The 13,654-nt window shown below is 48.0% G+C and overlaps 1 protein-coding gene across 1 annotated transcript in view; it reads right to left on the reverse strand.

The window, feature by feature from the left end:
* LAMB3 (laminin subunit beta 3) overlaps positions 1-13,654 on the reverse strand; it is a 46,257-nt gene that overhangs the window by 578 nt on the left and 32,025 nt on the right. The window contains exons 14-21 of the mRNA XM_065403780.1: positions 12,834-12,994; positions 10,913-11,121; positions 8,795-8,998; positions 7,790-7,934; positions 4,926-5,133; positions 2,970-3,111; positions 2,308-2,484; positions 1,170-1,323 (exon numbers count right to left, since the gene is read on the reverse strand). Coding sequence (XP_065259852.1) covers positions 1,170-1,323; positions 2,308-2,484; positions 2,970-3,111; positions 4,926-5,133; positions 7,790-7,934; positions 8,795-8,998; positions 10,913-11,121; positions 12,834-12,994 — 1,400 coding nt within the window. The remainder of the gene's footprint in view (positions 1-1,169; positions 1,324-2,307; positions 2,485-2,969; positions 3,112-4,925; positions 5,134-7,789; positions 7,935-8,794; positions 8,999-10,912; positions 11,122-12,833; positions 12,995-13,654) is intronic.

Here is a 13,654-nt window from a genome sequence, read left to right on the forward strand (position 1 = left end):
ACAAGCAGCATTAAGTGCCTGGTACCAACAATAAGCAGCCGCATCCAATCAAATCCCTGACACGGAGAGGCACCTTTGATAAATGATGTTCACTAGAGCCACTGCTTTATCACTGAAAGCGGTGCCAAAGCTCTGGCCTGATAACTACTTGGGCTCAGTGCCATTCTCCACCAGCTTGAAAGGCTCGAGCTTATGGCCAGGGCACTTAATCTGCCCCGTGGCTGGCACCCAAAGCATACTGAATGAGGCCCTTAGACATGAGCGCTGGAAATGGAAATGAGTGCATGGCGCATCAGCATACAAGAGGTGAAATAGAGAAGCAGGTTATTGAAGCTAGTCCATAGGGGGCTGAGTGGCACAGTGGAGTTGGTACATTGGCTTTTGCTCTCCAGATGCAAGTTCCGATCCCTGCATGGGCCACAAGGGATTTGGTGGAGTCTCAACCTCAGTTCCCCATGCATGCCTCTCACAAAATGCCCACACCGCTGGCATGGAGGGGAAAGATACTGAAATTACACAGCAGGGCCCAAATTCATCCTGGTGAGGCCAGGGATGAACATGGCATGAGATTTCTATTACTCAACCCCATAATGTTGCACTGCAAAATTATCTAGGAGCAACAGAAGCAGCAATGGGAGCTGAGCAAAATGCTGTGAGGTTCAGTGATGTGACAAATGGTGGGCACATTAATCAATCCCTTTGTCATGAAAACCACAAAGCAGAATCCTTTGTATTCAGAGCTAAGTTTAACCAGTTGTCTGGGTTTCTGTGGCTAACACATTTGTCCTCCAAGGTCTTTACTTAGGAGGATGTTTCTTGTATCTACAAGCAGAATCACTCATTCAGGGCTTGGCTAGATTAGGGGAATTTGTACTCACATAATTATATTACATTCCTGGCCTCACAGAGTTTGCATAGGGGTTATTCACCCAGCTGGTTTACAAGCCCCTTCTTACACCAGTGGATTACACCTACACTAGGGCTTTGGATCAACGTAGAGGGAGGGGGATGAGGAACCTAATATAGACAGGGCTTCAGCCATCTAATTCAGCACCACTCCCTCTCAGTCTTCTGTTCCTCTTCTGGTTCCATTCCCTCACCAGTGAGAGCCAGCAGCCCCTCTTCTCCACTTGGAATCATGCTCTGATTGCCTGCACAAATTTACTTACTTTCCATCCTGAGCATCATAGCCCAGGTTTCTTCAAAGAGCGCTTTTGCCTCCATGTCGATACTTTGGATCCTGCTGCCCTGCGCTCCCAGATTTGAATTCTGTCCCATCCGCCTCTTCAGCTCAGCATATTTTTGTTTTACCTGTTCAAATCCCTGTAGGAAAGTGAATGAGTAGTGCAGGTGAATTCAAGCAAATAAATGAGGTCCAAGTAATGAATGACCTCTAGACACTGTATTGGAGCTGTGTGTTATAAATGGCCATTATTACTACTATAGAGATATTAAAGACCCTAATAAATTTACATACTGGTTTCCAATGCCTTTATAGAAACCAATAATTCAGCATCATCTGGATTAACGTGTAGAGTACTGGCCACCCCATCTCAAAAAGAATGTTGCGGAAATAGGTGTTCAAAGAAGAGCAATAAGAATAATCGAGGGCCTGGAAATCTCTCATGTAAAGAGAGGTTGAAAAGCTTGGCATTGTTCACTATAGAAAGGAGATGAAGAAGAGGGACAAGATAATAGCATATCAAATAATGAATAGTTTAGAGGAGAGAGAGAGATCAGGAACTTCTGTTCTCCCTGTTTCATAACACAAGAAGAAAGGGACAGTCAAAACTGATGAAAGGAAATTCTTTCTCACATGTGTAATGAAATTGTGGGACTCATTGCCTTGGGAAGTCATTGAGGCCACAAAATTAGCTAGATTCAAAAAGGGATTGGACATGTCTATGGATCACAAGAATATGCAGAGTTACAATCGTTAATGCTAACAATTTTTGGCAAGGATATTCAACCTCGTGCTTCTGGGCTTAAATCAAACTAATTGTTAGACCAGGATGAGACCTAATGGGGGGACAGATTATCCTACTTCTGCTACTGCAGGGTTCTTACACCTTCCTCTAAGTCATTGGGTGCCGGCCATGGGCAGAGCTGAGATAAGTAGACTAGATGGAGCTTAGGTCTGAACCAGTCTGACAATTCCTATGTTCCTAAAAACAGAGTAATTCACTTTTCCTGCACCAGTCAAATATGTTCTGCATTTATGTGGCTTTGCTCCTGCATGAGAATAAGAAGCTAGTGAAGGATTATGGGCAGAGTCATTCCTAGGGTCCTACGAGACCTCCTCCGTACCTGCTGAGCGCTCCTTGCTTCTTCACTGGCTTCTTTTGCTCTCTGCTGAGCATCTGTGGCCTGCAACCGATTCTGCTCCGCCTTGTGCCGCAATTGGCGGATTCTCTCCGTGAAGCTGTCCAGCTGATCCGTAATGTCTCTCATATTCTTCTCCATTGGACCAAGGACAGCCTGGATCTAAAAGCCAAAGGTGTTTGGTATTTAAAAGAAAAGCTCCTCCCAGAACATCATTAATGATATATCATCCTCACAGGCACGCTTATGATTTATTATTGGTCTGTAATACAGACTCAGAAGTGAGTACAGCCCCCAGCCAGGGTCCCACCATGATAGGCTCTGTTCAGCTCGACAGAACAAAGACAGTTCCTATCTCACAGAGCGACAAGTGGACAAGCAGACAGATGGGGTAGGGCACAAGGAGAACACAAAAACAGTCAGACTTTTACAGCAAGCCAATTTTGCTAGGATCCAGCCTCTTTGCTACATGGTGGGGCATCATTGCATCAGCAGGGTAGGATGAAAATGGGCGGGGGTCAAGGATGTGATTAGTAACCTACCCACCGTGGCAAGGCACTTTGCAGGGAGTTCCAGGAGAGTTTCAAAGGAGCAGCGTGCAGGCCACACAGCGTTACAATGCCAGGAACGCAGCGTACATCACTCACCTCATCAATGCGGAGTTGGATAAGCTGAAGGGAATAGCTGGAGCCACTGATAGCATCCTGGGCTTCCTGGAGCACTGCGTTTGCTTGTCTCAAATTCTCCACCACTTCTTCCACGTTGCCCTCTACTGCGTTTGCTCGGTTCCTGGGAAAATGCAATAGGGAAGCATGATTAAATCAAAAATGTATCATTGTAATTATGACAACACAGTATGAGATACCGCTTTGGGGCTCAAAAGTTACAAAATGGCAGAGGGGAAATAAGCTGGACAAGTGGAACATCTTGCAAAGAGACGATGTGAAAAGCTTGTAATAGAAGCCAGAAATCCTAAAGCCACTGTGCTTTAACCACTTGACCATGCTGCCTTCTAAGAAGAGAAGCAGTGCTGTACTTCCTACCACTAGGACGAGGAGGCAGGATGGGAAAAGAAACCAAAGCCTCCTTTAGAAGCACAACTGCTTCTAATAATTGGTAAAGTGAGGAAAGATGAATTATTTAAGGGGGAAGAAAGTGCCCAATTAGTTGCTTAAAGTTTTACGTCCATTACACCGGCTGCCAGTTTGAAGTGAGACTTTTTACTTTCCCCTGGAATGTCTGCACGCAAAGCCAGACTCCCCTAACTCATCGTGCTCAGCTGGGGTCAGATGCTCTCAATGGGTTTACACTCTTATCCCATTAACCTTCTCTCCAGAATATTCCTACGACGGAGTTGTCATAAAATAAACCCATTGCAGCTCTACAAGGGCGCTCTGGTGGTGGTTGTAAAGGGACAAGCCTCCCCACTTCCATCAGGATAGTAAATATGCCATTTAATGCTCTTGTCCTCTCCCTTAGTAACTGTGCGATTATAATGGAGATCCTATTACTGAGTCCCTGGAAATCCCTGTTCAGCTCTATCATCTCTCATGATAGGAGCTCAAAAGAAGCAAAAAAGGTTCCCATTGGTCAGGGAAAGATCTCCCCACCCCAGTATCTATAATGAAGGGATGTCAGACTATTGTTATTAGCGGCAGGATTTATTATATACATTGCGATATCAGCTAGAGGCACCAGTCAAGACTGGAGTCCCATTTCTCTAGATACTGTACAGACACACAAGCTATGGGGCTAGAATCTCAGCTGATATGAATCAGCACAGCTCCCCTGAAGTCAATGCAGATTTAAATTAAATAAATAAATAAATTAATGGAGATATCCTATCTCCTAGAACTGGAAGGGACCTTGAGAGGTCATCAAGTCCAGCCCCCTGCCTTCACTAGCAGGACCAAGTACTGATTTTTGCCCCAGATCCCTAAGTGGCCCCCTCAAGGATTGAACTCACAACCCTGGGTTTAGCAGGCCAATGCTCAAACCACTGAGCTATCCCTCCCCCCTAGATTTACACTAGCTAAGGATCTGGCCAGCAGTCAGGTGAAATTTGGTTCCGGTAATTCTGGCAGCATTATCCCAACCATGCTGTGTAACGTGACTCAGGCACAAAGAAGGTGAATCTGAGGCTAGGTCTACACTACCCGCCTGAATCGGCGGGTAGAAATCGATCTCTCGGGGATCGAATTATCGCGTCTCGTCGGGACGCGACAATCGATCTCCGAATTGACGCTCTTACTCCACCAGCAGAGGTGGGAGTAAGCGCCGTCGACGGGGAGCCGCAGAGGTCGATTTTGCCGCCGTCCTCACAGCAGGGTAAGTCGGCTCTGATACGTCGAATTCAGCTACGCTATTCGCGTAGCTGAATTTGCGTATCTTAAATCAACCCCCCCCCCGTAGTGAAGACCTGCCCTGAGAGTGGGAGTTGCTGGAAGGCCACGTGGACAGTGAGCAGCAGCAGGATTGAAATGGGAGTCTCTCTCTTCTGGAGGGACTTGAGGAATGCAAATATAGGGCCACTTCCATCCATTTCCATGGACTCTGGGTCAGGCCCATAGACTCTCATCCCATTAGCTTAAAGCCCAGCTTACCTTGCCTGTTCAGCCTCTTGCTGAAGCCTCTTGGCCTTAGCGATATCACCAGCAGTTTGTGTGAGGATGCTCTCAGGACACTGCAGCTTAGCAGCCAGGTTTCGGATCTCAGTCATTTTCCTCAGGACTGCAGCAGTGTCAGTTGGGAGGCGGAGTGAGAGCACGTAGTCGCTGACCTCCTGGATGGTAGCAGGGTCAGTGGCTGGGTCTAGAGAGTTTACAAACCAAAAAAAAAGTCAGGAAGAGCTGCAAGAATAGAGTGCGGGCAGGTCTGGGAGCACAGTACGGGGAGCCAGAATTCCAGGGGGTAGGCAATGCAGCAGGCGACTGTAAACACCAGGTTCAGGGGTTATGAATTCCTAGCTCCCGCTACCTCCTCATTCAAGGAGTTGTGTGTGTCTGCCAACAGGCGGCCAGATTACCGCTAACTTAGTCCATTAGTGTATCCCCCATTTTACAGTCCCTCCTAAGGGACCCTAAGCAGTACTTCTGCCAGAGCCACTCGCTACGCAGATAAGATGTTCTGTGTGTCCCAGCTGTAAGTCAGTCTTTGTGGTTCCTACCACGCAGGCAGGGTTTCAACTGTGTGAGAAAATCCAGGAGGTGATTCTTTGACAACTGAACCCTCTGAGCTCAGGGGAGTCCGATCAGTTGAGCAGAGAGACAATGGGCCAGATTCGGCTTTGCACAAGTCAGTGTAGGTCGCTGCACCAGCTAACACTAGGCATAAACTTGACCCATTGCCTGGAATAAAATAAGAACTGGTTGAGATTTAACTGAGGACACTGCCAAACACTTCAGCCAAGCTTCCAGCCAGAGTACTATGACAATACCTTTGATTTGACAAAGAAAGCTGTGAGGCTAAATGTGGAGCACAGTCTGACACTAGCAACAGACTGAGTAGCACATGTATTCCAGGACAAGCCTTCTCCTAGATCACCACTGGAGGTAACAGATCTGAGAGAGAAGAGATGTGCACATCCCAAAGGACGTTAGGTTAGTGATTAGCTGGGGCTTGGTAATCTCTGTAATACCAGACAGTGCTGAATGACCTGATTTTCTTATTCAGATAATACTCATGAGGTTGATCCGTTATTAAAATCCGCTTATAAATTATAGGTCATCTCACTGGTTGTTGGGCACAATAACTTCTTTCGCCTGGTTAATAATCTGCACCATAGAAGATTTGCTTGAGTTTATTTCAGGTCAGCAAGTGCTGCTGGAAAGCTGGTGTAGGTCTGAGTGCTGAGCAAAAGCCACCATCATAACTGATGCTAATTGAGGGTCCTCAAAGGCTGTCTCAGCATCGAGGCGAAGGAGAACGTACTCTGCTCTCAGATGCTAGGATAGCGGTACAATGGTAGTGGAAGGCATGTGAGGAAGTGTCTCCCTGCTGCCGCTGTACTGTACCTACTCTGCAGATGGAGTTCTTGGTGCCCCGGGGCTGCCAATCCAGCACTTTTCACCTCTGCTAAATTTAGTTGATTTGTTTTTAACTGTTTTTTTCCAATTTGGAAAAGGAGAGTGATTCCTGAACAGCTGCAGGAAGCATGGCCAGATTTCTCATTAAGTTCTACAGTACAGAAGGCCGAGGTCTAGCAATTTCTGCCCTCCCTACAGCCACTTATGGTAACTTCACAGATGGCATTTGAAGGCCATTAAGGCAATGGGCTAAATCTGTCCCTGGTGTAACTCTGTGGAGGTCACCAGGGTTACACCACCAGTAGTTAATCTAGTTCTGTGTGAATGGTACAATCAAAGCTTGACTCTGAAGATGTTGGTCATGGTCAAACTGTACTTCTACTCCCCAGGGGAGAACTAATTTAAGTTTCAGGTGCTGAAGGCTCAAACCTATCTAGATATAGTCAAATACCAGAGCTGACTACATTCAACTTATATCAAAGTTAGTCCATTTTTGAATGCAAGTCTGCTGTCCGGGGCTCAAGGTGCATTAGTGACATTTACACTCTTAGGCAAAGCAAAAGCAGCACTCCCTTTAAAAATGGTTGTATCAGTTTAACAGTGTTAGAGTAAGAATATTAACCACATCTGGTTCCCTAGACAGTGCAGTGTGAACTGATGCAAGGATGATATTGGGAATTGCAAGATATTATTAGAACTAAGAGAACTGTTCACAAAAAGGCCCAACACCAATCAGAACTTGCTTGTTCTCAGGTCTCATTGAAACTCGGACTGCAACTCAAATATTTGCAAACCTTTTGAAAGCTCCTGGGCCTTTTTTCCAGTAAATCTGAGGCCAATTTATTGTTTCCTTGCAACACGAATTAGGTGAAACTGAGCCATTTTAACTGAGTTTTGGGCTTCATTTGAGCTCTAAATACAAAGCAAACCTTGGAGGCGTTCAACGTACATGGATCAAAACCAAAGCAAATATTTGTACCGGGAGACAAACCCCTGGGTTTCACACTGCTGTGGTTATTTTATTTCCCCTGCTCTTCAGAAAACACATCTAGGGAGCTAGAGCTGGTGGGGATCCCAATGGCCCAGTGATTATGTAACTCTTTTGCCAGGATTCCATTTCTCAATGCAACCAAGAAATCCTCTCATGAGATTTAAAGACTACGCAGAGAGCACAAGGCCAGATCTTCAATGGCTTCTTTAACTGTACACAGAACTGGCACATCCAGTGTAACCAGCCAACAAGCCCTTGTCCAGGTGAATAGGTGTAAGTCAGGTTGGGGGAGTGATTCCATGACCTGTTCTCACCCCTCCTTTTTCTTGTGGCTAAGGTTTTCCATCCACAAAGGGACACGCATGGGCATGCTGTGGGCTTAGTTAAAGAGTCCCTTAGAGCTTTCCCCTCAGTGTCCTGCCCTCGCATGCATGGAGACGGTTAGATTTACCTGACAGGAAGTTGCGGACTTGCTGGATGAATTGCTGGATGCGTCGGACGTCTCCTTCTATCTGGGTCCTGGTTACACTCACTTGGTCCCCGAGACGTTGTGCATTGCTTTGGATTTGGTTTGCAGCTGTTTCTGCTGCCCCGATCTGCCAACAACAGTGCCCCCGGTAAAGTCAGTTTCTGCTTGACACAAGACAGCCTAGAACGCTCACCAGCCCTGTCCAGGCTCTGCAACCAACTCCCTGGGTGACCTTGGGCAAGTCACTTCACCGCTCTGTGCCTCGGTTGCTCCATTGTCAACAGATGGGAGGAGAGGCTTGAGGGACAAAGATTTAAGATAGGATTTTCAAAACAGACTTTCAATGGGACTTGGGCTTCTAAGTCACTAGTCTCCTTGGAAAATTCTGCCCTTAGCATGTGCAAAGTGCTCTGAGATACTCAAATGACAGTCTGTAGGAAGGGACTAACATGGCTAACGTGTATATGCTGGGTCCTAACGAATGATTGTGCAGAGAAACTGTAGCATCAGAGCAGCATCAAAAGGCTTGAAAAGTTTAAGCTTTCCAAACCCCCACTCCATCTAGCATTGCTGCCCTGGAAATGCAGTGAGAACAAGCTCCCTGGTGACCTTCCCCGAGTGCTGGAAACACCTGGAGAAGAGCTGTTCCCTGGGTATTTCAGACCTTTGGCTTCCACTCTCAGAGGGAGCCAGGACATGCGAGTCAAGCACAAAAACGACCATTTTTTTTTAAAGAAGTTCTACTGACATTTCCAAGCCACCCAGGAAATTCAGGTTTAGGTGAAGTTTGAGGTGAGTTATTTGAGCTCTCCCTAGCCCTGCCAGGGTAAATATGCCGGCCATCCCCCTCTCTGCTTAATGAAGGTGACACCTCCATTGCAATGTACCATGGGAGCAGGTGAACGCACAGTGTGTACGCTAATCAGCCCCTCCTTGCCGTTACCTGTGGAAGCAGACACCCCTGAGCTCCTCATTCCCTGTACCTACCATCTGCATGGTCTGCTGGAGCTGAGTGTTTAAGCCATGGAGCTCTCTGGTGCTCTTCTCAGCAGTTCTGATTGCGCCCCATGACAGCGGAATGATCCCTCTGCAGCTGAGGCCTGTTCCACACTCCATTGTGCTGTCCTGCAGACACAGCTCCCCATCACAGTGCCCAGGGGTACAGGCCTTGGATCTGACACCACTGCAAATCTAAACACAGAGAGAAGCTGCATGCTGGTGAGAAAGCTCTGATGGTATTGGTGCTACTTCACCATCAATGGCACAAAGACCATAGCGGAGATGAACTTTCCAACACAGACACAAGAGAACAGGTGTATTTGCATATCCACGGGTGCACAATTCTTTTAGGACTATTTCTGGTGTAGCATTCAGCATGGGCTTAGAGGAAAGTGCATGCAGGCGTGGCTACATATGAGCGTAGTGCAGGAGTGTAACAGAAGATGCACACAAGAACAGTTCATGGAGCGTAGTGAAAGGTATGTCTTGCAATACAGAGCAAACACATTCTGTGGGGAAGAGTTTATACAGAGCAGTGGAGGGTATGCACAGATAGCTGTATGTAACTCAGGGTGAGCATACCTGGATACAGTAGATGGAGTAGATATTTTTGGAGGCAGGTATGCACTCACTATTTGGCAGCTGTCAGTGGCAAGGAAAAAATGGTATAGATTTCTGTGCTCCAGTTATCAGATCTGTGGGCAACAGAAGAAGCTCCATACAACACACAAGGGTGTCTAGAAATAAGCTAATACGCTTCAAAGGGCCAGGGCACGCCTGGTCTCCAAGTTATATGTGATGCCCACGAATACCCTGCAACCCACAGGGTTTGCTTGTATAGATGGTTATAGGCTGAGAAGTCCTAAGCGGTACTTCTGCATGAATGGCAAAGGTTTGGGATTGCACGTCGCCTTCTAACATTATCACTGGGGTCTATTCAGTGAGGAGGCCAAGAGGAGCAGCCTGGGAGGGTTCAGAACTGGTGCAGGGACTGGCATTTACCCCCTTCCTGTCACAGGCAGGGATATTTCACCTGGGGGTGGCTCTGATGCTGTGAAAAGCAGCGAGATGAATGGGTGATGGTCTCCACAGCAACATACATCAGGAGACGCTGAAATGTGTCTCCATGGCAATAGCAGAGCAGCGTAGGTAGGAAAAAGAAAAGGAGACCTTGACCAGAAATCAGACAGCTCTTGGAGACATAATGCAGTGAGAACCGCTGAGGAAAAGTTTCACTGGTGGGGAGACCATCCAGTGCCTTGGTATCTGCTGTTACCAGAGAAGCAATGCTCAAGCTTGGCTCAGCTGAATAGCACCTGCCAAGAGCCCCAGGACCACACCCCTTCGGTACATAAAACAGAGCAGTGATGCATCCTGTGGATGCTAGAGATCCCAGCATACCATGCTAGGCTGCTTGGGCCAAGGTGGAGTAGTGCAGGCTGGGACCTCTACCCTCTGTGCACTGCAGCCGGGTCTTAAAAATGAGAGTGTCTCTTAGACAAAACATAGGCCTGCACTGCAAGCAGAGGTGCGAGCACAGCACGTGTAGACGGGCTCAAGCTAGCTTTGATCTAGCTAGCTCAAATACCAACAGCAACTTGGGGTACGTCTACACTTACCTCCGGGTCCGGCGGCAGGCAATCGATGTTCTGGGATCGATTTATCGCGTCTTGTCTAGACTCGATAAATCGATCCCGGAAGTGCTCGCCGTCGACGCCGGTACTCCAGCTCGGCGAGAGGAGTACGCGGCATCGACGGGGGAGCCTGCCTGCAGCGTCTGGACCCGCGGTAAGTTCGGACTAAGGTACTTTGAATTCAGCTACGTTATTAACTTAGCTGAATTTGCGTACCTTAGTCCGAAGTGGGGGGGTAGTGTGGACCAGGCCTAAGTTGTGGCATCACGACTAGCCACTTACATATATACCTAGGGTCCTGGGTGGGCTTGAACAGCCTGTGTGATAGGTGCTCAAGCTAACGAGATCAAACCCAGCCCTGTTTGTACCCATGTGCTGCCGTCACACCTCTGGCCGCAGGTAGACGTATACTTCGTCAGAGATGCTTTGACCACCTCATTTCAGCCTGCGACAGGATCCATGTCTGCTTCACCTTATTTATAGTTGGCGTCAAGTTGGGGGAGGAGGCCATCTCGGCCTGGAGGGCCTCCAGCCTGGAGGTGTGGTCTGTAAAGCTGCTTTCCAGCCCCTCAGTCGTTCTCCGGTTCTCCCTGGATCGAGTCAGAAGGCTGGAAGTGCCCGTTATGCGGTAGCTGGCGTTGGTGGAGCTCTGGTAGGCAGAGCTGACAGTCTTGAAGGCTCCTGCAGGAATAAAACCATGTGCAACGTGAATGGCTTCATGACTCATCCATGCAGCAGTGCAACCTAAACCATGGGATTGATTTTAGCCTGCTGGAGAATGTGTGGTGGGGAAGGGGGAGGAAGCTGCGCGAGTGGTTAGTCACAAGGATAGCGATTAACGGTCCTTTCATTGATTGCTTCACTGTGAACTGCAGCCTCCCTTGTGTGTCTAAGTCTGTCTTTGAGCTAATGGTTGTAAACAAAACCAGAACAAAATACAGACAGGTCCCGATCCTGGGCTGCATTCCAGCCACCCTCAGTGCAGCCCAGGAGCAGCGGCTTTATGGCACGTCTATGGCTTTCCCACGCCAATCCTGGAGACCGACAGGGCCTGGAGTAGTCCATGGGGGGGCTGCTCTATCTCACATCCATCTAAGAGGGACTGTCCTGATAGCATGGGATCACGTGATTCCCTGGCCATTCTCACGTTCCCCTAGCCAGAAACCCTCCACTGGGAGCCAGAGGAGGGGGTGGCACAGGCGTGGCTGCAGGAACTTCGTACCCCTCTGTGGTTATTCTCCTTTGCTGGAGTGGAGCAGTTGAAAGTGGCCATAGGGGGACCAAGGGTGTGGACCCACAGATGGAAGGAGAGGAGTGACCCCTACAGGGCAATGAAAGAGTGAACTCACTTTAAAGTAAAACAAACCGCTGGTAAAACCTTGGGTTGAAAAATGCAGAGGATTCTGGGTGGGATTCTAGTTTTCAGCTGAACCCAACATCTCAAAGGGAATCTCACTACAAACCGCCAGGAAGCTCACTACAAACCGCCAGGCTTTTGTGGTTTCCTGCTGAAGCTACTAAGATTCTCAGGTTCTCCATCCGACCCCACCAATCCGCCCAGCTGGCTTGCTGAATGGAGGACCCCTTTGGAATCACGGCAAGGGAGTCCTGCTTCCTCTCTACTGCTCAACAGACATGCACACCCAGCCCTCAATGGGAGCAATCAGAGAGAAGCAGATGGAACTGCACAGAAGAAAGACGGAATCTACCATAAGCCTCAGAGGTCGTTCTCCAGCGCTTCAGATCAGGGCTTTGCCAGCAAAGCCGAACAGAAGTACAATGTGCAATGAGTCAATGAGGGAAAGCAGAAAACAATAAGAAACCTTTAGGGAACTAGCTATAGCAGGGATGTGAAGGCAATCCACCAATATCATCATCACAAGGCTTAATTAGCTCTTCCCAACAGTGTCTGACAACCATTTGGCTCTCTCTTCTACCCCATCACCTCTTCCATCTGTGCAAAAGCTTAATTCGTTCAGCTCCCTTCTAGTCCTGGTGACAGATTCTCCAAGGGGCTTTTATTTCCCTTTTTTAATTAAACTCAGGCTGTGTTTTAGGAGGAGAGGTGCTTCTGTAACATCCAGAAGAAAGTTTGTGATGTCTGGGAGGGAAATCAGCTGGACTGCTGGGATACTAGTAGCAACACTGCCTGTGGCTGACCTTCTGATGCCTAAGCTTTGGAGACAAATTCTACCAGCTGTAGGTGCAAAATTGCTGATGAAAGCTTAGATGTTTGGTGGAAAGAGCACCTCTAACCTGCATAACTATTTGCTGATCCTAAATTGCCCATTGACACAGAGATGCTCCTCACCCATCCGACTGGTGGAAAATTAGCCAGAATTGCAGTCACCACGGATGGTCGAGTACAACTGCATTGAGCCAAAACTGCCTACCTGAAAGGTCTGTGCGGCGGCTGTCTTCAAACTGGGTCTTCTTAATCTGGTACTGCCCGTTAATGAAAAGCAGGCTTTTGTCCAGGGCTTCGAGATCATTGGCTAGAGAGAAGGTGTCAATCACAAAGGGTAGGTTGGGATTTATGCCCTGGACCTGCTGTCTGAAATTGAGAAAGGAGAAAATAAAATGAACCATATTAGAGAGCACCGTCTGTCTGTCTCACATGTATTACGTGTAGAGAGCCCAGCTGAGATCAGGGCCCCATTGTGCTAGACATGGAACACACATAGCAAGAGAGAGCTGAGAGTTCCTACCCCAAAACTTTAGCATCCGAATAGATACCGGACAAAAGGTGTTAGGGGAAACAGAAGCTTAGGCAGGGGAAGGGATTTCTCCCGATCACAGAGGAGATTGGTGGCAGAGCCAGGAATGCATCCTCAATCCAAGGCCAGCACTGCCTCTCTGCCTTATCTGTCTGTCTAATCATCTGGGGCGATAACTTCACTAGGACGACCTGTGCAAACAATGGCAGTGAGGGGCTCACAGTCGGTTCTACCCCGTCTGTGGATTAGGACAGATAGGTTGGCAGGATGAGCACATATGGCAGGACCTCCACATTGTGCGATCACTGAGCCAAGCAGACCTATTTTAAACTGAAGAACAGGCAAAAATATTAGTGTGATTAAATGTGTAGCGTGCTAAGTCAGTATGTTGAGCCCCTCTCTAGTATTAGGTCCACACAGGATAAGAGCCTACTACTGCAGCCAGCCCAGGGAGTTCTTCCTTTGGTTCAAGTGCTAGAGGCCGGTATGGGGTTCTT

This window comes from Emys orbicularis, chromosome 4 (genome assembly GCF_028017835.1).
Source record: "Emys orbicularis isolate rEmyOrb1 chromosome 4, rEmyOrb1.hap1, whole genome shotgun sequence".
Lineage (NCBI taxonomy): Eukaryota > Metazoa > Chordata > Testudines > Emydidae > Emys > Emys orbicularis.